The sequence below is a fragment of the Harpia harpyja genome, chromosome 5, assembly GCF_026419915.1.
Source record: "Harpia harpyja isolate bHarHar1 chromosome 5, bHarHar1 primary haplotype, whole genome shotgun sequence".
NCBI lineage: Eukaryota > Metazoa > Chordata > Aves > Accipitriformes > Accipitridae > Harpia > Harpia harpyja.
Genome location: NC_068944.1, coordinates 9,287,168 through 9,313,288, shown reverse-complemented (window position 1 = coordinate 9,313,288; position 26,121 = coordinate 9,287,168). Strand labels below are relative to the sequence as shown.

Genomic DNA, 26,121 nt, shown 5'->3' with positions numbered 1-26,121 from the left:
AAGAACTGAGCTTTGTATGATTTACCTGTACAGCTGTTGTTGCTGTCCCTGAAACTTTTGAATTAATTGATTTAGCAGAGTGATTGCAGCCTTCCTAAGTTTGGTGTGAACTGAATTATTATACTTCCCCTTCCTGTTCTGACACCGAGCAGCCACCCAGCTAGTTCGACCAGGTGTAAATCCAAGTAGCATTAACACTTGTTGCTGCATGGGGTGTGGAAGAAAGCTATAGTATCCCATCAGTGGGGTGAGGTGGAGGGTTGAGACAGAAATGGGTCATTTGAAGTGGTGTGTTCGGGACTTCTGAACCCTGAAAACCAGGTGTTTAGTTCTGCTGCTCATGAACTTAGAAAACATAGGCTTTTAAAGTGCCTTGCTTTCTTTACCATACTGAGTTCCACATCTGAAAAATTACAACAGGTGACATTTGATGTTTGTCTTAACAAGACACAATGGATGGTTCAGATATCTGTGAAAAGTTAGTATTACAGCTCAATATTCATGTTTTTCTCTATAAAAAGAGAACTAAGTGTTAAATGCAAATAATTATCCCTTCTTAAAATCTCAATTCTGATATTATACTGGATTCAAATACCAGAAAGGAGGGATAACAATCAGCTTCAATTTGTCATGGAATTTTTCACCCTGATTTTTCTGGAAGAAGCTTATTGCGTGACTTATGCAGCCCTCTCCTTGTCTGTTCTGGGGTTTGGGTTTTTTGGTTTTTTTCATTCCTGTTATGTGCTGTGTTCTAAAGTATGCAAAGATGCACCTAGTAAAGGGTAAGAAGGGTTTATTGCACTATCTGGTTTTTTTTTTAAAGAATTAATGCTTTTTTCTCATTGGAAAATAATAAAGCTCTTGTGAAAACATGAGATTTTGTAGGATCTCTCAAATATCCCATTCAGGTTTTATTGGAAGCTTTGACACTCGAAACTCAATTGAGTTTTTAGTGTGAGATATGCAGTTTACAGTCAATGTAATGCCTTTCCTTGTGTTTGTATGATATCTAGTACAATGTAAATTCTGTCTTGGCTGCAGTTTTCCAGGCATTGTAATACTGAAGTAGTCTAAATTAATTCTAATTGATTAAATTAATTCTAGTTCTGCTAGCTGTTAACTCAAAAGTGCACACTGTATTTTTTCAACTGAAGTATCATGTAGGAGTAGTAGCAAATGACACATACTAAAAATCTTTTCATGAAAGTGTATTTGCTAGAAAACAAAGGAGTTTTTTTAAGAATCAATTTTTTCATGTGTAGAATAAATTAGATTTTTAGAAAAGCAATTTAAATAATTTAGTATCTTTTTTTGCTAATATTATTTGCTTAGTGTGACTATAAAACTAACTTGTCTATCTAATTTCTGGCTAGCTGTTAATTCTGTTTTCTTGGATTAATACTTGAAGCGTGGATGTGAATATTTCAGGAAACTAGAAAAAAATTAACGCTTCGAATGAAAACACGTCTAAAATCATCAGGATTTTCTAGTTGTTTTTCCTACAAGACGCTATTTTGGTTTTGTCAGTTTTTTGCAAAGCTGGTCTCACTAAAACCAAACATTTAAAGAAAGGGGGGAAGTAAGAACCTATAGCCTGCTGAGCACAGTGCTGTTGTGCTTTGTGAAAGACATGAAGGAAGCAAGGTATTTATCACTACCTTTCTCACGTCTTTCAGAGATACAGTTTTGAAAACAGTGAGTAGCATACAATCCTCCTTAAGCAAATTATGTCCTATTCCTGACTGTCTAGCATAAAGAAGTCACAGTAAGTGCAGTGTGCCCTTAGTGACAAAGGTAAGCAAATGCCTTAAACATATCTGTGCAGGGACACAGTTTACTAATTACAGGAATTGTTTGGTGGAAAAGTAGGATTTAATTGATGTATGTGAGCATACATCAGTTTTATGAATGTCAGTAGAAGGTTGCTGTTAACTTTCCTTTATGTTAATAAAGTCAGCAAGTAAAGTATTAGTACTTTTTTGGAACTCAAATTCTTGCTGCTTCTCTAGTTAAGAATTGTGTTTTAACTGCGTCTGTTCATTTAGGTAACCTGGCATGAAATCGCAAGGCCTCAAGTACATGGATACGACATGCGTTGTCTGGCAATGATCGGCCGGTTTCAGTTTGTGTCAGGAGCAGATGAAAAAGTACTTCGAGTTTTTCGTGCTCCCAAGAATTTTATAGAGAATTTCAGTAACATCACTGGTATTCCAATGGAGAAGCTGTGCTCCCACGTAAGTGTGCTAAAGCAACGCTCAATGAAGACAGCCCTCTTTCATGTAAATAAAATTAATGCTTTAGAAAATGTCAAATTGCACTAAACTCCATAAAAATTCTTCTAATTGTTCTGAAACCCTAACGTTGTTTTTCCTTTCCCTTCTATTTGCTTCTGCATGTGTTGTTTCATTTGTATTTTTACGGTGGTGTCTTATAAAACAGGTTGTATTTGAAACTAAACAAGACCTAGTGTCTGAAGATTGCAAAGAGTATGGGTAAATTTTAAGTCTCAGACCAAGTAGACTAGTGTACACACTTGGTGATTTGAAAGCAAACAATAAAGCCTGGGAATGTGCTTCTCCTTAATTTAAGGGTGTAGTAGTCTTGTCTAGATGTAATTATTGTTGTGTGGTTATGTGTTGTTGTTTTTTTTAATTGTATGCTTGGAAATAGCATAAAGCTTTCAGCACTATTGTTAGTTGTTACATATAAATATTTATAAATATGTACTTGCTCATGGTTTATTTCCTCTTGGCATTGGAAATTTTCTTGAGGCCTTTACATTCCAGTTCTTAGTTCTCGGTAAGTATACTTTCCTACTCAGTGGAAAGATAAGACTCAAGAGTTGCCATCCTTTGTTTGCTCCCCGTTTGCTTTAAGATCTAATTCTGTTTTTCTCTGCATTTTGTAGAGCAGACCTCATTCAGGATAGTTGCTGCTGTGCAGTGCTTTGAATACTCTTTGCATTTCTGGCTCAGAAGTGGTGTTTTCTGTGCAGCTTCTCAGAGATGGATTATCCTTTCCATTTCATTTAACAATTGAAGTATCTGGGAAAGAAATCTATTCATTTTTGATTGCAGGAAGTTACATAAGTAGCTGTTTAGCGCTTTAATTCCGTAAGACTTTGTAAGCATTTGCATTAATGACATTGTACAAATAACATTGTGCTTTTCTAATGCTGGCAGATGTCATTATTTTACTTTTATGTAGACTTTCCTTATCAGCTCTTCCTCTGAGTGCTATTTTTTGATTCATGATACCACATGGACTTTGTTTAAAGAGGAAGGCTTTATGAGCTCTAATGATTCAGCTACTGTTATATAGCTTTATTGAAATTGTTTTCTGTGAATGCTTTTTTTCATTAAAGTGGGTAAGCTTTTTCTTAATTTAGCTCAAACGCCCTCCCCCAAAAAGTACTTAAAACCTAAAAAGCCAGCTTTATATTCAAAAAGGGTTGAATAGGACTATGTTCACTTCAAATCCATGGGATTGTATTATACTTCGGGTTGTAATGAAGAACCATTTTTGTTTGAGAGGCCTTAGACTGGTCTGTGTGTCTCATACATTTTCTCATCAAATTATGAACATTTAAATAAATAACATAGTATTTTAAGCTGCCACCTAAATTATTAATCCAATTCTGTAAAATGTTCTTTCTTTGAGCTTTTCAAAGACACTGTAAGGAAGGGGGTTTACAGCTATTAAATCTAATCTTTTTCCATCTTTGCACAAAGGCCCGCAAGTTCACTTACCCTTTCTAAATTTTGGGGTTTTCCCCCATACCTTTATGGAATTATTTTCTGTCTGATGATTTGTCTTTCCTCTGTGCTGCTCTGAACAGGCAAATACTCCAGGCATATCTCTGTGCTGAGTTGTGTTTGAACTCTCTGTCCACTTTTCCAAAATGCTGTTTTATTATATCACCTCAGAACAGACTATTTCCCAGTCCCATTGTGTTAAAAACTGCAGTGCTCTCAGTTAATTGATTAATTATCATGTATATCCTAGAATAAATAAAATTGTGGAAGAAAACCTGTGATTAGGGATGAAGATGCATGCTTTACAGCATAGGGATTTCTTAAACTGTGGCCTTTGAAATCTGAACCTACAAGACAATCTGTTTAACCTTCTTTTTTTTTTTTTTTTTTAAATTCAGCAATCATCTGATCTGCCAGAAGGTGCAACTGTGCCAGCTTTGGGATTATCCAATAAAGCTGTTTTTGAAGGTATAGCTGATGAGAAATAAAGGTGATGGTGTTTCCTGTGGAAACTGGTTTTTTAAATTATTGTTTTAGCGTACATCTTTTTGTTAGGTCTGTCATTGTAAGCTTGACTGCAAGTTTAGAATCTGGACATAAAATTGTGCAAAGTGTTTATTTCTCTGGTAGCACCTAAATATGGTGCTTAAAAATAAAAAAAAGCACAAGTGAGAATCTTTCCTCCCTTTCTCTGCCTTTGGTTTCTCCCCTAAACATCCCCTAATGTCTTGTGCAAACCCCAAATGCTCTTTCCCTGCTTTCCATATTGTGTCCTGCACCCCTGTAGGAAGTAACCCCACTCAGTCTGCACAGTGCTCCTGAGAGCCTCTCCTGTTGACTGATCTTGATGAGTTTCACATGGATGCTGGGGCTCATTGCTCTCCTGTGATGGGTCTGGGAGTAGCCAGGGCAGGATATTATTAGAATTTTCCCACCTGCCGTTGTTCCTGTGTTTTCTCCGTGCTCAATAGCACCCCCCCGCCCCGAGAAGATTGATGACGTTTAGACAAAAAAATTAGTATTCAATAGAGTGCTGTGAAAGCTAGGTTCAGAGTTGTTAAAGCAGGACTACCTGTTGCTACTTGTGGTTGTTCTGTAAAATATCTTGACATCCAAAACTACATTCTGGATTACTTTTCACGCTCTCCTCAAATGTTAGCACCTTTGTAGAAGCTTACAGAAGCAATGCTGCTTTGGGGGGGATCAGTTTGCTGTTCCAGTGAAAATAGCCATAAAATCATGCTTTGTGAAAGCGTTTGAGAAGGAAGAATTAGCCAGCAGTAAACTAAGGTTCTGTCAGTAACAGCTGGTGTAGCACCAGATGAATTTCTTGGAGAGGTGGTGGGGATTGCATTGTTGGGGAACAAGGAAGGAGGGACAAACATCTGTCTAGAATGATAAAAATAACTGAGTAGTGTCTTGAGACTGGGGATGGCACTGGTAATCTGGTGTTTAACAAAGTCTCTGGTAAAAATGCACTTATACTGGAATCTACAAATGAGGTCAGACCTGTTTTTTCTCTGCTTAAAGCTTTATCAGAAGGTGTGAATTAAAAAAGGAAGCATTTTAATAAGCTTTGTCTCCAGGGTCTTCACTGGCAATACAGCTAAATTTTCCTAAATCTCCTGTGAAAGAAAAATAGCTTTGTCATACTTGAAGTAACTTGTAAAATACATTCTGGCAAAAACTCTTTTTTCTGATTTCTCATGAGTCCTTCCACAGAGAAGGGGAACAAAACTTCCTTCTCCTAGAGTACAGTCACACAGAGAAAAACTAATTTCCATTGATTTCATGTGGCACACCCAGAAGCAGCACTATGAGTAGAAAAGCTGTCAAATTTTCCTGCATTGTCCACCATTGCCCACCCAATGCGGTCAGCACTGATGGCTTAGGTTAAAGCCCCACAGACCTCTCTTCTTGCTTACTCTGCAGAGGAATCTGCAGAGGAAAATGCTAATTTCATTTTCAAGGGGAGAGAAGGTAGGATGAATGAGAAGGTCTTTCTGTTTTGCTTCTTCTGTACCTGCTTTTTTAAACTGCCGTATTTGAAATGTGCATTTGGCAAAAAGTTAAGGTTCTGTCTTAGAGCAACTGTTCCCCAACTCGGTATCTTTTTCTTAAATAACACCATCAAAGTGAAGGACAGAGTTGAATTTTAACTTAAAATTAACTAGAGTAGTTTCAGTTACTGCTGGTACTTTTGCCTAAAGCTAAGGACTGATCCCTTGGCAGTTTTGCTGAAGTTTGCAAATTGTGGATATACTTCTGCATGTATGGCTTTTCATTTAGGGGTCTACATTAAATTTAGGAATTCATCACTTGTATCTCAGATTTGTGCCTTAAACATTTTCAAATACAGAAGGAAAGGTTTAATGTTGGGGAGGCACAGGTTCAACTGGTGACTGCTGCTTTCCGGTAAATCAAAGTCTCTTTAAGGATCTCTAAAAGAGACTGCTGATGGAGAGAGGTCAGTCTCAGAATGGAATTAGTCCAGAGGTTAAATTCCGCCCCCCTTCTCTCTTCTCCTCTTCATTCACATGTGCATTAAAATAACTAGATTCTAATATTCATATTATTGTAACTCTGGAAGCAGAGAAACCTAATTTCAGTTACTTGTATTGTAAAAACAATAGATGTTTTTTACTTGTAAAATAAGAGCTCATATTTTCCCTCTTGTCAAGTATGTTCTCTCTAGCTAACAAAGTCCTTACTTTGAATAGGAGATATGGCTGTTCAACCAGCTGAGGATGAAGAAACATTTAATACCATTTCAAATCAGTATCCTGAGATTTATTTTCAACCCTTGATCCTTACAGGTATGAGGTTGATTCCTATTGTATGAAATAGAGAATTAGGGTCATTGGATCTTATTAAATCTTATTTAGCTGATTTTAGATTATTTAGTACCATATTTGAGTATGTTGTACAAATGTCTTTTAGAACCTCCCCCAGAGGATCACTTGCTGCAGAATACCTTGTGGCCTGAAATTCAGAAGTTGTAAGTTTTATTTTTCTTTTTTTTTGTTTAATTTGCAAAATTTCCAGAAAGCTATTGCTACATATTAATGTACTCTGGTCTTGTAACTCCTCCTATTTTACTACCTGATTTGGCTTCGTGTGTACTGTATTGCTTGTAAAATAAATAAATTATATGTATATAAAAATTAGGAAACAATGCGGAAAATGGCAGTTAGGACCAATGTGTCACAAAATTTTATTTCACTAGTTGTTTCTGTCCCAGTGAAATATGTATGTGTTTTAGCACAAAGCTATTCTTTTGAATTTGTAATTATCAGACTTTCATTGTCCCTTTGGATGTTTGTCTTTTGAAGGTCTGTTTAGGGCACTGATCCCTGTTTTTTTCCTCCTTGTTCCAAGAGAACAGTACTGTTTCTGGTCTGCTGTGAGGAACTGTGGCACGTTTTCATGGTCTTACCTGTGCTCTGGAACGTGATGGTCCTCTTTCCATGCTGCAGCCTTTGTGTCTGTCCACTCAGCGCATCTGCTTAAAACCTTGTCTGTACTGAAGGTCTCTCTGTGTAAGGAGTTCTCTCCTTCTGTCCACTTTATGGTGCAGACCTGCAGATCAAGTTTGTCTTTCTGGTGTGGAAGTAAAGGCTGAGACATCAAATCAGAAGCTTCCCCCTAAAGCCTAACAGAGTTGTAAGATGCAATAGATGGAAGCAGCAGCCAAAATAGCATGTGTCTAGCGGCAGAGCGGAGTGATGATGTTGAGTAAGGTGGTTACAAACCCAGTTTGGGTATTGAATGCTGACAAGGGGACTGCGGATTGCAAAGATAATAGGGTTATGTGGTCATGACAATAATTGTTTTGAGGTTGCAGGGTTTTAGAATTCTTCAGCTGTGTTTTGTTCCTTTGTTTCTGAGTTTCACAACAATTTGCAAAGAAAGGTTGTCACCTTATTTGTTCCCTAAGGATCCCGGTAACATTAGGCTACGCTTCCACAATCTTCAAAGTTTTAGTATCAGTCTTCAAAGTACAGCACAAAGAAATGAATTGTCTCAAACTCCTACGGGTTTATTTATCTGAATCTCCTGGAAGATTTCAGGCAAGAACAAGAGGAATGTTGAGCCTTTGCTGATGATTACAGCTACCTTTATACATTACCAGTTTTGTGACTTCAGGTGGGGTGACAGGAAATAAAAAACTTTGGGAAAACAGTTTGCAGGTTGCTTTTATTTGACCAAGTGGGAGGTTTTGTGGGAGCTCATCTTTACCTTCAACTGGGCAGTTAATCTTCTTTGTATGCTTTTAAGCTCTTTCACTGTGTTTGTACTCAAAAGTGCTTCTGAGAGGGAAGCTGGTGGGTATTAGACCGTATCTACACGTTTTGTAATTTCCAACTGTTACATTAAATGCTTCTCTTGTGCTTGCTATAGCCACTAATGCACCCACTCACATAAGTAGTTTGATGAGGGCTCTTTAAGTAGTGAAAAGGAGCCAAGGCCAAAATTTTTCTTCATTTGCCTTTGACATTTCTCAAAGTCTAGTGAGACATTAATCTTTGATATTCTGCTACAGGAATACTGCCTGTCTGCTTTTATATCCTACATTCATTAAAATAACTGCATTTTATGATGGTCTTCAGGTGACTTATCTGAGCAATTTTTCCTGTTTTTAGAGACACTGCTAATGATAGGGCTTCTTTTATGCAAGGGCAACAAGATGTAAAGCATTCGTAGACTTTCAGGTTTTTTTCTGAGGATAATCTTTGAAAGAAGTAACATGAAATCGCATAATGTAGACTTCAAGTTGCCATAGCAGCAGAAAAACAGTGTGAGGGACTGACTAGCTAAAAATAGCTTGTTTGTCACTGACATTTGTGTATTCCCAGCTCTAACTCAACACCAAATTTTGAAGGATTAGTGTTGGGTTTTGAAAAGTGTTTGCTTGAGTAGGTTTTAGTACGAAGAACTTGCTGAATTTTTTACATAATCTAACAACTTTAAAATAAAAATATGCTAAATCCTGTGAGAGTATGCTAATCTTTATCTTCTTGGAAAATTACCATAGAGAGTTTATATGCAGCAGGCTGAGATTAAAGCTTAAGTGTTGACATAAATATATAAGTTTATATGTATGTACATTTCATGTAATACACTTGGAAGTCTTGAGAGATCCTTTTTGACACTAGAAAATTACTGTGATCATTTGTCTGGACACTTTGAAAGTCCAGCCAGTTTACCTGTGCATAGAAAACTGCTATGAATTGTACATTGCTAAGGCAAAATCACTTGTGGTTGAAAATGTAATTTCATTATTCATTCATGCAGTTGCTTCTCTCCATTGTGAACCTTTTTTTGGTGGTGTACTACATAATGAGGGGGTTGGATTGCATGTATAAGGGCAGGGGAGGGGGTTGTGCTGGAGCCTCTGTACTTGCAAGGCTCATACACTCTTGTAAACAGCATCTCCTATTGCCACTAACTTTATTCTCTTTACTGGAGACTGCACTGGGCTATACAGGCTGTTGGTCTGACCTATGATAGTCCTGCTCATGTGGCTTTGGAAAAGACAGTATTTTAGGTTTTATTTTAATTTAAAGAGAAAGATTACATTTCAGTGCTTCTATTTAGCAAGAACAAAGTTGCATGCAGAAGCTGAAAATGTTTCTGTCAAGTGCTCTTCAATACTACAGTTAGGAGATAAAACCAAAGTAACTGAGGACTTGTTTCACAAGCTGTTCCACATGTTATTTTTCCTGCATGGAATTTCGGGAAATTTATACTTTTCATGAAATAAATACTTTTCAGTTTTAGAAACTTGACTTTCAATGGTTTTCACTAAAAAATAGTCTCCAGAAATGTGCTGTAAAAGTAAGGATTATGATAAAACTAATGCTGGTGGCAGAGTAAGGGGAAGACGCGCAATAATACCTTCATCATTATAAGGTACAATCAAATTTGCAAATTAACATTCCAATTAAGTGCAGCCACCAGTCCCTCTCCCCCCTGAAGGTCCAGGCACAGTTACTCCTCACAAAAAGGCAGTGCATCCCCAGTCTTCAGACATGAGTGTGAGTGTCTGCCTATGGAATATGCCCAGCAACGACTCTTCTGGACTCCATTCAACAGATACAGACAGTAATTTGTCATTTAAACAGATGGCTGTTTTGGCTGCAAGTGAAATCCCATGATTATCAATCCCATATAAGAACTTCTTTGCAACACTGCTGACCAAAGGAGTTTATTAAAAGAGCTGCCCATGTCTTCAGAGCTAGGAATCAAGGGAACCCCCCCCGCAACTGGTATTTAGCTGATATTTGTCCACTGTTTATAGATTCCATCTCCAATTTTATCCTACCTCTAGTCTGTTTTGTGACTGATTTTAATTTGTGTTAGCCTGTGTGGCATTTCTGCTTATTAGTTAAATCCCAGTCCAGATATGTGAGCTTGAATTCCAGCAGAACTTGTGCAAAGACTGATTAAAAATGTATTTCTGGAGGAAGATAGAAGTTTTGGTTTTTTTACAGTGTTTTCCTTTTCCAACATGATTCTTGTCCTCTAGTTCAGAAGTCTTCTTTCGGTATTTCACAGAACAGGCATCCTTTGGCTGTTTGGTGTATTTCTTTGGTGATCTTCAAATATGTGGCTTCTGATTTTTATTGGTAGTGTTAAAATTGCTTTACAAGAAAATAAGAATACATTAAATCCTACTTTAGTCTGCTTTGTTAATCATTAGTGTAGCTTCTGCAGTGCTGATGCTTTAGGACTATGGAATGGGCTGGAGACATTGCTCTGTAGTCAGTTCCTCAATGTGAAAGAATTTATGCAGATGTTTATATTGAATGCTGAACATTATTAGGAATTATTTGGGATGTAGTACTGAAACAGTGGTGGGAAGTTCCTGGCAGGTGCCTTTCATTTTTGCAAAGGGATTTAAATCAATGTAAGAACCTTGATACATACTGCAAAAATGACTGTGACGTGTTAAATATCTTTTCACATTCATTTCAGATATGGACATGGATATGAAATTTTTTGTGTTGCTTGCAATAATTCAAACACTGTAATTGCCTCAGCATGTAAGGTAAGAAAAGATTCTAGCACCATCTAGTGAAAAGTGCCACCAGATTTCTAGGGCTGACAGCAGGAGTCAGAATTCAGTTTGGGCTAAATTCTGTTCTTTCATTTAAATGTGAAAGATTTTGTATAGATGGCAGTTGCCTTGCAAAGGTGACAGTGAATGCAGATAAGCTATTATTAGTAAATTACATATGATTCATTTGAAGATATTAATAAGATAAATTCTAAAAAATACAGGTATAAAACATTTTCTCACTGATATATTGTCAGCGTTAGTAGAAATTAGTAGTGAAACAATCTTGAAACTTCCCAGAGAAAAGCTGATTCTAACTTGATTGCAAGCCTTAAAACAAGCCCCCTAACATCTTAGTATTTTGAAATGTGTGATTTTTATATTTGCTTTCATTCTCACTGATATTTTGCTCATCAATACAGGCTTCAAAAAAAGAACATGCAGCAATTATTTTGTGGAGTGCTACTTCTTGGAAGAAATTGCAGAGTTTGTCATTTCACAATCTGACTGTTACTCAGCTGGCATTTTCTCCTAATGACAAATTTTTATTAGCTGTTTCTAGAGACAGGAATTGGTCACTGTGGAGGAAACAAGACTCATCAGAGTCAGGTAAGATATGTAAAGTGGATATACACATTTGAAGACTTTGTGGTTTGTTCAATATTTTTGGCTTCAAAATATTTGAAAGAGAATTGGTAAAATATTTTAATGGCCATTTTCCTTACAACATTTAAGATTTAAGAGTGTTGTAGGCTCCTGTGGCTTTAGGAAATGCAATTAATGGTGTATAGGAAAGCTAGAAAGGTAATTAAAAAGTGGAGAAGAATATAAGCAGGCCTTAAATGCTGTTTGATTGATGGATGTAATGAAGTCTGCTATTTGTCCTTCTGCCTTCTGCTTGTGATTGTATGTTTCAGATTTACTGAAATCAAGTATACATGCTGGAGTGTAATGCCTGAACATCAAATTGGTATTCTGTCAAGGAAAACCTTAATCTCGGTGATCTGTGCAGGCAGGGCTGGAAGGTTCCTTGCTACGCCCATGTCCTGCATAGAGCTGCCTTGTCCCTGTTTGCAGGGCATGACACTTTGAGACTCTTGACAGGATTAATCTCTATCTTTGGTGTGGCTTTCTGATAATCCTACACAATTGATTAATTTGACTAGGACTGGCTCTGTCTGGAAAAAGAGCTGATAGTAAAGATTCCGTTGACTTTCTCATTAAGACTTTGAGCCTTACAAAATCATGAGGAGATTGCTATTGAACCCTTTAATGGATTCCTAGGACAGATGCTTGTGCTGAAAACATTTATCGTTGCACTGTTGGCTTAATAGCACATAAACACTACTATAGTAGTTTTCCTAGAGACTTGGCAGTGAGTTTTGGCCCCTTCAGACAGTATCCAGTTGTATCCTGGCTTGAGATTTCTGTTCTATTCAGACTTCTATTCTAAAGCTTGGCATATTGTCCACAGTAGTTACACAATGTTTCAGGATGAGTATAAATTCTCATAGGAAGTAGAGGAGATCCTCTTTTCATCTGTTCATCAATAACTTTTCTGTCTACAAAGAACATCATTATCAGTATAAAGCAAAACTGCTGGTATTGGCATCCCAAGAAGCGGTTATTCAAAGCCTACGCTCCAAAATGACAGCCTTTTCTACTTAGGAAAAGCATTCCCATTTGCTGATCTGCTGATCAGATTTATTGCCTGATTGTATGCATATTGAAATGGCAGCCTGTCTCTTTGGGAACAGATTAATCTTTACAATTAGATTATTACAATTTGAGCTCTTGGGGCTTTACTGGTAAATAGGAACTGTAGTGAAGTTATTTGGGATATGTGTACACATGGTAAATGTTGCACTATACTAAAACTTTTGAAGTCAGTGTTGTTATGGAAAATTTGTATAGAAAAGAACCTGAAGGTCTTGTACTTGGACTTAAATTCTTCTGAAACAGATACGTGTGCAAAAGATCAAGCTGTTCCTACTGTTTTAGTGCTGTAAGGGCTGACTAATACGGTCTTGAACAGTTGCTAATTATCATTGTGATAAGTGTTGGAAAAAAAATATTTATGTGGAGCTAAGTATTCCCAGTTGCTTTAAAGATGAGTGGAATAAAGTCCAAGTATTCCTGCAGTTCTTACAGAGTTAAGTAAGGGTGACAATTACTTTTAATATGTTAAGCAGTGGAAGCAAGGGTTTTCCTCCCTATGTTTTATTCCAGGACCAGTCTTCAGTTGCTGTGCATACACAGACAAAAATACAGCTGTTCACAGTCGAATCATTTGGTCTTGTGATTGGACACCAGACAGCAAGTATTTTATTACTGGCAGTCGGGACAAAAAGGTATTTAATATAAAAGTAATTTTAAAAGCCCAGAACTATTTTAAATGTATTTTAGATTAGCAAATGCTGTGTTCTAATGAGCCTATATTCTATAAATACACAAAAAGCTTATTGTGTGTATTACCACAGAAATCAGTGAGACTTTCATATGCCAAATAAAGTGCTTGAATATGTATGTACAATACTGTGGTCTGCCAGTTGGACTTTCTCCCTTTTTTCATACAGTAAGACAAGAATATGTCACATAACTCTTACGGGTCTCAAAGTTTTTCTTTAACTTTCATAACAGAATCTGTTTTTGTTGTCAGTATCTTTAATGAAATCAGACAGACTGTCTAAAAAGTTGAATCTTTGTAGATAGACACTGTTTACTATTTTTGGGGTCATCCACTTTGTTCTGTGCCCTGGAAGTATTTTAACTAAGTTATTCCTTATGTTTTTGTAAATGCATTTACAAAAAGATTAAAGTGAAAATTCCTAGATGATTCTCTTTCTTACAGGTCATTATCTGGGGCCAGTGCAATTTATCTGTGACCACTGAAGGGAATATGTTGGATTCAATCAAGCCTTGTTCAACGGTACTGGATGCCGGGGATTCTGTTACTGCTGTTAGTATCAGCCATGTGCTTACTCCTGATGGAAGGTATTGCTGTTTTTCTGTAATGCCATTTTGTGTTTAATTTGAAATTAGTATTTTTTCCCCTTTAGTCAGTTCTCTGTGGCTAAACAGCTCCTAAAATCTACCTGTCAAATATTTTGACCATTCTTTGACTGGACGACCTCTATGTTTTCTTTCTTAGCCTTCTTTTCAGGTGTATGGTGACTTCTCCAAACAGTGTAACAAGAAAAAAAAAAGGGGGGGGGGAAGTGTCATGAACACACCTGAAACATTCATTCTTCCAACAATATTGACTGATCTGATGTTGTAATAACCTCCTTATTTTTTTCCTAACCAAATATATTTTGCAGGTTTCTGCTGTGCTCATTTTTTATGAAGAAGCTTTGATTTAAATTGTGATTTTTTTTTTTTTCATGGAAAAGTAAATATTGATTTGAAGGGCAAGGTGCAACACAGTGTTTGAGTGCTAGTTCTTTCTAGCTTGCATTATTGCCGGCTTCACTGACCTGCCTACTGTAATCTCTTTCAGAACTAATGGAGTTATTCTCTTGATAGATATATTGTTGCAGTAGGCTTAGAGAATGGGAAGATTATCTTGTACACATGGAAGCAGAGTGGGCAAGAACCAGCACTAGCTGATTGGACTACGTGTGTTGAGATGGATAACAGGTATGTCTTTTGAAGTAAGTTAGGAGCAAGGAAATACTGTTCTTGAGGAGTTCTGTTCTTATAGTATAAAATTACATGAAACTGCTTTATTTGTTTATCAAAAATTGTTATCCTTTTAGGAAAAAGTTGATCCCTGAAAGTCTAAAGATGTTTTTGAGCAAAACCTAGAAATAAAAATATTGGTTATTTAGATTTCTTAAAAAAACCAGCAAACCCCAATGAAAACCAAGGGGGGGGGGGTTAAACCCCAGAATACTTCACGCTATGCAAATGCTTTGAGAAATATTACCCTTTGTTGGCTCCACCAAAAAAAAAAAAAAAGCTGCTTTATAAGCTTTATTACCTTTAGCCATAAAATAACATGATAGAAAACACTTGAAGAGCAGGGGAAAAAAACTACTGTCTATATATATTCAGCAAAACTTTCTGGAGTGGATGACAGCAAGCTTTTGAGAGCAGCTTCTAGCAGAAACCAAAGGAATGATAAGCTATATGTGGTGCTGCTGTGGTGACAGCTAGAGAAACTCTCTGTAGAGAGACTTTGAATGTTTTACTTGAAGCACTCTCATAGATTCTTCTTTCACATACTGGCATTGCTAGTACCAGAAATGAAAGTTGATGGTGACTTTGGCCTGTGTGTTCTTGAAGTGAATTGGGAAGAGACACCAGATAACAGGAAATCGCAGGCTAAAAGCCAGAAACCTGTCATATCTCAGTAATTGAGACGGTAGACCTGCAGCTTAATGTGGTAAAACTTGAAATCAATAGCTGTATAAATTACTGATGAGTGAGAGGATAAAATGTCATTAGTGTTAATGGCCCTACATATTTTAAGAACTTAATACCTGCTGGTTGTCACAAGTCAGTTTTTCCTCAGTTGGTAGTGTTAACAGAAGAGTACTAATTATATAAATGTTGATGTTTACACTCACATGCCCAACTGTGTTTGACATTTTGCAGTTAATGTATGGCTTTCTTTTCGTTGCAGCCAAAGTCATGCTCTTGCTGTGAAACGTTTATGTTGGAGACATCATGCAGGCAGAGGTGGACATAATGATCAGAACAGCAGTGAGTGGTTGCAGCTTGCAAGTTGTGGAGCTGATCACTGTGTTAAGATATTCAATGTCAACAGATTTGCTCTTTAGCAAAGAGAGCAGGCCTGTCTGTGCAAAACAGATTCACAACATTTTATTTCAGCTTTTAGCCATTTTGATTGTTGATTTTTCTGTTTTCTGCCATGGAAAGTGAAACATCTGACATGTAACTTAATAAAGCAACTTTTGTGGTAGTTTGAAATGTCAAATATTTTTCTAATTCTGCAGTTCCAGGAGTATGAAGTATTTTACGTGTTTTGGTTGGTGGATATCGTGAACTGAGGGACGGGAGGTGGGGTAGGTCATGGGAGAAGGATAATGAGACAGCTTTGTTCCCTGTGACTCCAAGGGTAGGTGGGAAGCTGCCAGTACTTGGGTTCTTCTGGGCTTGGGATTGCAAGTGGAGTACTGAATTTTTTTGAACTCCTTATTACTATTAAACTTAACTGTCAGTTGGCCTGCCGCTGCTTTCTCTGATTGCCTTCTGAATGTATATTGCAGCCCTGGTCCAAGTCTTAGACCGCCTCACTTTAGAAGGAGCAGTTTGTGTTTTCACGCTTGGACAGACCTGCTTGTTTTTATTCCTTTCTTCTGCTGTGCAGAGTGCTGGGCTCATGCTTCTTGGTCACATAGGGCTTAAAGCCTAACTCACAGACCACTTACATCTTCTGGTGTCTCCTCTGTGTACCTGTGAGCCCTCTCTGAGCAGAGTCCTATAGAAGAGCCACCTTTTACTCTGCTTGAGGGCTATCCTCTACAGTTTGGGCTGGAAAAGCTTAGAGGTATCACTAGGCAGGAGCTAAAAGGTGGCAGCCGCTCCTTACACTGCCTTTGGACTCTTCCTGACTTTTGTGTGCTCCTTATCTATTCTGGTGAAAGCAGGTTAACTTTCTTGTCTGATAGTGTTGTAATTTAAATAGAATGGTAATAGATGGTGAGTACTTCAGAAAGAAGCCTTTACCTCAGCAGGTGTTTGTCTAATTCCAAAGTCTAATTTAGAAATTAGTTAAACGTTGGGAATGAAATTATTTTTGGTTCAGAACCACTTGCTACCCAAACTGGTAGTGCAGAAGTAGTTGGAATTGTGTTTAACTTTTTACTGTGTTGCATCGTTAGATGAAGAGTACAGTTCTTTCAGAGTGGGCCAAAGTCTTTTCAGAATAATTAGAGTTTATGTTGTAAAGGGTTTTATATTATAGTTCTGTTTTCAGCATTAAAAAAAATCATTCTTTAAAATGACTTAGGGGAACGAAAACCCGACTTCTTAACAAATATGCTTTGCTACATTTTACTTGTGGTACCCAGTGCTTTCCTTACATGTGCGCTTTAAGCATTTGAGTAGTGTATTTCAGTTGTCCGGGAATTTTTAAACAATCATAGACTGTGTCCTGGCAAAAGAAAGACATAACTTATCACTCATGAGGTTTCAAAAAGCTGCCAAAAGTGGCATTTTATTCTATGTCACAATTCTAATTTGGTATCTTACCTACAAGTTGATGATAATACTGGATAACTGTACTAGTGGTACAATTAGTGTTTGTACATCTTGCCATGCAGCCACTCTTGTGCATAGGCAAAAGTGAAATGTCATATTAGTTGTCCCTCTCTTTTCTTTTATGAAATGCTGTCATTAAACAAGCATCAGCTATTACATGATTTGGTAATCTGTTCCATTACCCCGGGGACTTTTGTGACTCAATTGCACTGAAGAATATACCTCATTGTTCCAACTTGAAATACATCAGATTAATCTGTTGATCTCCCAAGTCTAAATTGTTGTAATAGACACTTTTTATTTTCAATTAAGTTAGAGGTTGTCAAGAGACACCTTGACACATGATTAATATTTTTTTATTTATGATGTTAACTTTGTTCACATATCACTTTGCTATGCATTTAGTGGGCGTGACTTTCACATACGCCTTTATCTTCTCAGTGAATCCACTAAAGTCTTCTCAAACCAGCGTGTAAGTCAGCATCGGGGTAACAAGTCAGATACTGATTTCATTATCTCAACTAATATCAGGAAATTATTTGGATCAATGTAAGTGTGATACCAAGGAAAAATCAGTGTAATTATAGCAATCATTTTGGGTGTAGCATTGGCTGCCTAATGAAGAACAGAGTTCTTTAAACAGCAAAATAGTACCCTATAAGGTTATTATAAGAGTCCCTAGAAAATTTGTTTTCTCTTTTGTTTGGTTTCTTTGTTTTAGAAAATGGAGAAAAGCAAGCATTTGCCAGATATTTACTATATTCATTCTACTTCATTATTCTTGTTTTATTGGTTCATAAATACTGCTGGAATCAAGTGCTGCCTTGCTATATTTCCTTTTTGTTTTTTTTTCCCCAAAACTGTCTTAATTAGGTTTTTATTTGAAAGAATCTACTGTTGGTTTTGTCCACTGAATGGCTATCACTTTCATTTTCTTCCATGTGCTTTTCTTTTGTATATATTTACTCAGAGACACTTTATTTAATTAATTAAAAATAGTGCATACATTCATGTACTATTTCATAAATTAAAAAAAACTTAAAAATTATGGCTTCAGCCATATTTACCTGACTGACCTGACCGTAGTCCTGTTTACCTAGCAAGATGTGTAACTGCTATAAGTATCCATTTTTATTTTTACATTTTTCTTCTGTGCTTCCCTGGTGCTCTGTAATTGCTGTTCTCTCTTGTGAAGTGCCATGCCTCTTTCCATTCCTACCCATCCTTTCCCTGCCTCCCCCCCCGCTAAAGATGTGATTATTTTTAATGGCCTAACTTAAATGAAAACTAATTGGACTCAGGTGTATTTTGGAAGATGGAGTTAGCCTCTATACTTTGCAAGTTGCTTGTATCACCCTCTTTATAGCAGATAGTTCAATGTCATAGAATAAAAGCAAAGCTGAGGTAAGGATAATCTTACTTACTTCTTCCCTTTTATCTTCAAGACTATCACATAAGCCCTGCCAACTCCAATCTTAGGAAGCCCCAACTTTTCAGGACACAGCCTCTGATACTGCATTTGTTTTCCCTAAACAATGCGATGCACGATCATGTCCAGTGGTCAGGGGTAAAAACTTGCTGTCAGGAATCACGATGGTCCCAGCTTTACACTACCCTGTCCTGCCAGTCCTAAGGTAATGTGTAAGGATAGCATTCAAGTGATGAAAGCCCAGAGGCAAACGGTAGACATCAAAATGCACCCGCCTGTAGCAGCCTAATGCTGTGCATGAATTTTCTAACTCTAGTAGTATTACATATTTCTGAGTTTCTGTCTTCATTTCTGTTACCAGTTTGGACGAGGGCAGCGTGCTTATTTTAAACCTCTGTGATCTAGCAGGATACAAAGCTGATGCAGCATCCCCTATAAACTGAGGCTCTCCGTAGCGCTATTTATACTTCACTGTCTGGTTTCTTTTAACCAACCTTTGCATCCAAAATGCGCAGAACTGGGTCTATGCAGGTTTAGAGAGGTAAGCTGCTTAGTGCCTGTGCAGCCCTCAAGTGCTACTTTCTGAAGTACCGTGGGCTGATTGACATATGCACTCGCGTACCTTACCACTAAATAATAGCGTGTATTTAATTGACTGTTGCCATAAGCACTGACACAGATGAGGCCTTGTTTCCCACAGATTTGAGCCCTTTGCAGATTGCGAGTTTTCATTAGTTTTCCTGTGATTACAGCTTTTATGTGTGGATTTTCGTCTCCAGCATGTGAGCTCAAGGTGCAGCTTCTTGTCTAGACACTGATGGAATTTTTTTCTTCTATTTCAAGCCTATAAAATCTGTGGCTTTTTACCTTTGAACATTCTACCTTTCAGACAGACTTGGGTTGAAATGATGCAGTTGATTAAAATAACACGTAAGGATGTGTGCCCAGGTATGTAAACCGAGAGACAAAATTGGTGTACTCTTAAGAGACCAGGGTAAAAAACCCAGTTTACAAATATGTAACTAAAGCTCTGACAAAATGCCAACACTCACCTCATATTTTGCCCTTATGCATTTAATGCTTTAATTGTCTTTTTTTTTAATGATGGTCTTTACCAATAGGTGTAAAGCTTGCATGGTACCAAAAGAAAAACAATACAGAACATCCATCTTTAAAACCAGTTTATTTTTTTGTCCATATGGTTGCTATTGGAAAATATCACAATAGTAGTATCAGGTTTTATCCCAAAATCTCAATTCCAGGAAGCAAATTGCTTCCTACATTGCAGTTGGTGGGTAAGTTTCCAATTTTTTTTTTCTTTTTTCATTTTAAAATACAAGCTGTTGCATCTTTCTGCATCAACTGTAGCCATAAATATATTTAAAAAGCCTGTAATCATCCCAGTCTGAATCTTGGTGGCATCTGCTTTCAAATACTACACACCATAGTGTTTATTTCCACTCAAATTTTCATTGGAAAGTTCTATTGCTCCTTTATCTCCCCCTACCTGATCCAAAGGCAATGTAAATAAGCTGGTGCCATTAGCCTCTCCAAAGTGTCCCATTAAAGACCACCTGGAAAATGCCCCGTTAAGGAGAGCCTCATGTTCTGCAGGGGCAGATCTCAATTCTGGCATCTTTATGTGGACAAAATACACCCTTCTTTAAGCTTACAAATTAAAGAGCTAGTATACAGGAAAAACAAAAGGAGAAAACAATTTGTAGTTTCTTTGAGGCTTTTTCCTTTGTTTTAGTGAACATGTAAGAGCCCTTATACATCTTCCGGTACTGAAAGTGAAACTCTAGAATTAATTAAAGATCAAAGCATAAAAGACTTGACACTAGTCAAATAAATAACTGAAAATTATTTTTTTGCTGATCATAAAACATGCACTAGAAGAAAGTGTAATAAACTGTAGTCCTTTGGACTAGTCTGAAATAATGCTTTAAGAAATGAGCTGTTGGCAATGTACGTGGCGCTCTGAAACTCTCTGCTCATTGTACAGTGCCATGGAGAATGGAGTTGAAAACATCGATGGGGTAAAGTTTTGCAAAGAATATTCTAATACCTTTTGATATATTTGAGGTAAAGTCATCCCACCAATATTTTGGATGCACACTGTCAAAAGTATTTTAATGCCTTTATGCTTGTTCTGAGGAGACTTCATGGCCAAGGACATGAACAAACTGTTTTATGTACTCAGACTTAAGGGATTAGGATTGTCTTGTCTTACATTAGAGGCATCTGTGGAAAAGCAAGCAAGAAATGGCGTGGGTCTTGTTTATAATCTGAGATCTATAACCAAAATCAAATGGTTATTGAGATTATCCGAACCCATCTTAAATCTGTCAGGCCAGGTTGTAGGTAGGCATCCTCAAGTCTGTGTTAGACCGAAAACGTGTGCTAACACTGACTTCAGTGGCGAGGATGCTGTGGAGTCCACTTGGTTCTGGAGGACAAAACGAGCTGCTTGTGTAAACTGGGAAGATAAGAGATGCTGACATTCAGCCCTAGGAACACCTGCCTGGGCTCCACATGGCAGGCTTTCTAAACACTGCTGCCGGCGGCGAGCTGTCGATTGTGCCCATTTTTTTCAGTTTTGAAATGGGAAAGAAGGAACAGGTTCCATGTCACGCTAAGCCTTAAAAAAAAATAGTATATTCTGCTGTCATCTGTCTTGCAGGCTGGGACTTCAGAAGTAACTAGAAGCTGGTGAAAATTTCAAGGAAGTCAATTATTGAGCTCTCAGCTATTGAAAGCATCACTTCGGCAACTCTGAGTAATCTCTGTTTTCCCAAATATTTAACGGGAAGAAATGAGAATGCTCCGAGGCTCACTGCCGATTGCAGCTCTTGCGGAGATGAGGGAAGAGGAGGAAACAGCTGTGTCCTCATTTAGACTCGAATCTCACTTTAAAGAAGTGGCTGTTGCAAATAAGGAAACTTTAAAATAACTGAAATGGGCAGCAAAAATATTGCTTGCTCTGTTTTAAGGAGCATCTGGAGCTGTACAAAGGATGAGACAAAATCTCTGACAGTACAGAAATCAGAATTTGCCTTTAGTGCATTAGGAAGCTGTTGGAGGTGGGAGTTGTCGAGCACAGTTTAGCAATGCTAGCTAGTAGTACCAGCAGTACTTTATCAGGATCTACAGTGGTAGTTCTGAGGTAGCAGGGCAGCGTGTTTACCCCATGTCTTCCCAGCCCTCGACCCTCCCACCATCCCCACTTTTGCCCCATGTACCGGCACATCCGTGTACAGTTGCGGGACCTTCCTTCAGACACTCCTGTTCCCCAGCCAGGCGCTGCCTTTCGCCTGTGCCGACCACCAGATTCCCCTTATCCTGCTTCTGCCGTTTCTGGTAGAAAGCCTGGAGGGCTATGGGCTCCCTTTGCCAGCCCCTGATACTCACACTTAAGCACAGCTCCTGCTCTCACCTTGTGTGCCCGGCTCTGGTGACTGTATTTGAGTAGTTTGTGTTCAATGGCATTTTCAAACTTTGCTAGCATCATCGTTTTACTTTGTGCAATAATTCATCTGTGCTATAATGCAGTAATAAAACGAAAAATGATCCCTCGCTCTTTCTGGAAGGAATTTAGGGTAGACCATGTGACAAAGCCCAATGCTGTACAGTAATAACGGGGCTAACTCCAGTACCCCGGGGTACCTGTACCAACCAGGCATGCCCTGGACTTGAAGTCCTCTGAGAGAGCTGCTCCATCTAATTGGTGTTTGCGAGATTCAGCCAACAGTACTGCTGTACAGATGAGAGGAGAGGAGGTGTTATGCCCGAGGTAATTGCCATGTTACGGTAGTTTCACCCTTATATAGACTCCAGCTGATCCCAACTGAAATAACAAGGGATGCAGCAACCAGATTTTTTACTGCAGAGGAGCTGTTTCCCCTTGAGTCAAGAGCTTGTGCAAACAAGCGTACCTGATCTTGTGATTTTTTCCTAAGCCTTTTTTCTCTTTACTTACCCACTCTTCTTCTAAGAAGGTGTTTTGCCTTCTTAGTCCCTTCTCCATTTTTGCAGGCCCCTAAATCGTCATGTAAGCAATCCTTATTTTCTCAACATCCTTTTCTCTCTTCCTATTGTTCTTGTAAGATAATCCTGTGCTTTTTAATACATGATCCTAAGAGAGTTTATACGTATTGAGTATAACATCCTCTTGGCATTTTCTCTTCTGCCTTCTATGTCTCTGTGTCTGATTCTTTCTTTGCTGGGTTTTGGGCTTTTGGTATTTACACAGGCTGTCCAGTCTCATTACCTCCTTTTCCCCTGACAGCAGATTACTGGCGTATGTGTGAGCAGCATACCCTCCCTTCCTTGCTAAACTATAAGTTGTCTACCTGCCACTGGGGGGAATTTTTCTCCTCTACAAAAATGAATTGACTGCAGTCTCCCCAAGGGAAGCTCTCCTAGCGCTTTTCAAGATAAAGCAATCGTTATGTTTGCCTTTCTGTTTCATAATCTTGGAGAGTCTCCATCCTAGGAGTTTTCATATAAAGATGTACCTCTCTGAGAGAATGTCTAGTTATAGCTACACAAAATGTAGTCTGGTAAAGCCAATAAAAAGGTGTAAATGCTGTTTTGGGTTAACTACTACTAGGCAAAGGACAGCTTCAACTTTTTCTACCCGTCAAAAAGAATTTGGGTATGTTTTGTCACGTAAAAAGTATTATTGTAGCTCAAAACAGGAGTTATGTCTGGGATGTGAAATTCTGCAGTTCCCATTAATTGCTCAAGAGTGCATTTCTGTAGGTTAGTAGTACTGCAAATTGTTAGCACAGAGCTTTTGTTAACTGAAATAAAAAGAGACTGTAGTTCACAGAGCAATAGGAGCATGAGATTATTAAAATTGGAAGGGAGCTCAGGAAGTCTCTAGTCCAAACTTCTGCTCCAGGCAGGGTCAGCTATGAGATCAGACCAGGCTGCTCAGAGCTTCCTCCAGGCTGGTCTTGAAAATCTCAAAGGATGGAGGCTGCGCAGCCTCTCTGAGCAACCTGTTTCCCTGCTGCCTGTCTTCATGGTGAAAAAATTTCTTCTTGTATCAGCTCTGAACCTCTCTTGTTTCAGCTTATGCCCTCTCATCTTCCTGCAACTCACCACGGTGAAGAACTGGGCTCCATCTTCTTCACAGCCTCCTCTTAGGTATCAGAAGGCTGCTACCAGCTTCCCCAAAGCCCTCCTTTCCCCAGGCTGAACCAGCCCCGTCCCTCTGCGTCCCATCACCAGGCAACTGCTCCAGCTCCTTTGCCTCCTTGGTGGCCCTCTCCGGCACTCGCTCCAGTTTAACACCACCTTTCCTGTACTGGGGGACCCAAAACTGGTCTTGTTACAGTAGACCAGTCTGAAGTCTGTTTTAGTTTCCTCCCCTATGAAGTCCAAGTTTATAATGCTTTCTTCTTTAAACTAGCCTTATCATGTCCCTTTCCTACAATATTCTTTTGCACGCGCTTGACCGCGTGTGTCGATGAAATCCCGAGACCGAGAGCTGCGGATTTTAACGTGTGTGCCTGCAGGGCTGGGGTCTTCCCTGTACGCGCTGTGCAGCGTATTCCGACGTCTCCGCGAGGTGCGAACTCGGACGCCGCTCCGACCATGTGGCAGCACTGCTTCTGGGAACCAAAGAGCCCCCTTCGTACTAGTGAAGTGTCCTTGCACCTCTGGCAAAGTGGAAAGGGCAGAAGAAAGAGACGATGGTTTGGTTCTGGCTGGAAGCTCTGCTTGTCTCCTGCCTCCATCCGAGCGCCCACGGGGAGCACGGCACCCAGCCCAAGCGGGTGTCCAGAGCCCACAGCAGAGCTGCAATCCACATTAACCGTTTCCCTGTGACCTGGGGTGGCCAGCGCAGCCATTTGTTTAGATAATCAAGAGCTGACTACACTACACATATCGGTGTTAAATCCAAACAGCCCCTCACCCCTACAAATTCTCTATAAAAAAGTACTTATCTTCTATCTCAGAGGAGAAGAAATGGGTGCTGTTTTAAATGCCTAAACTGTGGTCATTTAACTGAAAAATTGGAGTTTGTTGCTTCCATATGCCTAGGACCACCAGGTGGCAATATAAGAAAAAGGATAAGTGCGTGTCTCCAGCACCTGCCATGTATACCCGAAAAATCAAAATAAATTACAAATACATTCAAAGGCAGGTATTTGGTCTCCTCTGAGTTGTTTAAATACAGTGTTTCACTGATAAGCATTTCTCATCATGAAATGCTGATTTTGAAAGCATACTTTCTTCTGTTTTGGTCCTGCAGCTGGGAAACTGTACAACTTCAGAAAATGATGAGCACCTCCTAATGACACAGGCTCTTATTGTCTGTTATATACATTGTCCCTCACCCCAACACCTCAATCTGAAGAGGATATATAAAAAAAAAGTAATTTTATTACTTTACCTTGTTGAAGTGTAAAATGGGACCTATTATCCTGTTTTCCTGTCTGTGTATTGTATTCTGAAAGATTGTCTATGTGGACACCCCAGGAAGGGTTTAAGCTCATGAAGTCCCATGCACCTCCTGAAGGCAGCTGTGATTTGTAAGTAAGTGAAGGGCGACCATATTGGATCATATGATGAAGCTCTCTCAGACTCCAGTGACTTATCTTTCAGGAACATCTTAAACCAGAGGAAGCATCCTTGTGCCTATCAGCTGTTGATGAATTTCCTTTTCCTTCCATGGGTTTGTCCAATTGCTTTTTGAATCCATGCAAACCCATAATTCGCCCAGTGATTAGTGGGAAAGAATTCCCCAGGTTAAGTCTGTGCCAATAAGAAGATGCATCTCTTGTTTGTTTTGAACACTTAATGCCTTCTTGTTATTGTATTAGAAAAGAAAAGGATTAGTTGTTTTTCACTGTCTCCTTGTCATTCCTGATTTTATAGACCTCTAGTGTATTCCCCACCCATGGATTTCTTTTCCAGTCTGAAGAGTCCTGCGGTAATTAAGTGTCCCTTTCACGGCAGCTGTACTCTTTGTTTCATCGAACTTATTGCCTCTTCCCCAGCACTACAATATTTCTACTAATAAAGAAGTATTTATTACTCTTTTTGCACCTTTTCATTTATTAATATTTGTCAGGGAGTGCCTAGTCAACCAAATTTCATTTAAAGTACTGGCAAATAATTTCCTTTTTTGTTTTGAAACAAGTCAAAACTTTCTTATTTGAAGCATTTAAGGCACATGATGCTATCTTTTGGGTATTTGTGACAGAGTGTAGCTCCTTGTCTCTGGACTGTTTTGTTCTTTCCTCATTTAAGTCATAAACTGATTTTTCTAATATTCTGGTCTGCACTGACAAGTTGCAGAGGCTTCAGAATGGCTGCGCAGTGTGGAACGATCAGCACTTGCTGTTAAAGGATAAACCTAATACTAAAATAACAGGGTAGCTGCAACCCAAGACTGAAGGTACTGGCAGCATTTGAGACGTTTGAGAAGTCTGCGCAGCAGCTGACATTATGCCTCCTGCGTCTTTGCAGCTCCGTCAAAGAATCAGTCAATCACGGTGGTGAGAATTTCCTTTATTGACTCAGTAAAAATAGAGGAGGCTGGTGAGTGACTTCTGTGATTTGGTGAGAGCCTTTCCACCCATGTCAGGAGAGGGCTTTTCACGCTGTGTGGAAGGCCTCCCAACAGACGTGGC

At 38.7% G+C, this 26,121-nt stretch overlaps 1 protein-coding gene across 5 annotated transcripts in view; it reads left to right on the top strand.

The window, feature by feature from the left end:
• Positions 1 to 15,750, top strand: part of ELP2 (elongator acetyltransferase complex subunit 2) — a 39,260-nt gene extending 23,510 nt beyond the window's left edge. For 4 of the 5 annotated variants that reach the window (XM_052787169.1, XM_052787173.1, XM_052787172.1 and 1 more), the window contains 10 exons: positions 2,046 to 2,240; positions 4,154 to 4,223; positions 6,476 to 6,571; positions 6,696 to 6,753; positions 10,734 to 10,806; positions 11,238 to 11,424; positions 13,045 to 13,166; positions 13,667 to 13,809; positions 14,341 to 14,454; positions 15,443 to 15,750. In XM_052787169.1, the coding sequence (XP_052643129.1) occupies positions 2,046 to 2,240; positions 4,154 to 4,223; positions 6,476 to 6,571; positions 6,696 to 6,753; positions 10,734 to 10,806; positions 11,238 to 11,424; positions 13,045 to 13,166; positions 13,667 to 13,809; positions 14,341 to 14,454; positions 15,443 to 15,599 (1,215 nt within the window). In that variant the 3' untranslated portion in view covers positions 15,600 to 15,750. The remainder of the gene's footprint in view (positions 1 to 2,045; positions 2,241 to 4,153; positions 4,224 to 6,475; positions 6,572 to 6,695; positions 6,754 to 10,733; positions 10,807 to 11,237; positions 11,425 to 13,044; positions 13,167 to 13,666; positions 13,810 to 14,340; positions 14,455 to 15,442) is intronic. The other variant, XM_052787170.1, reaches the window with a different exon arrangement.
• Positions 15,751 to 26,121: the final 10,371 nt, after the last annotated feature.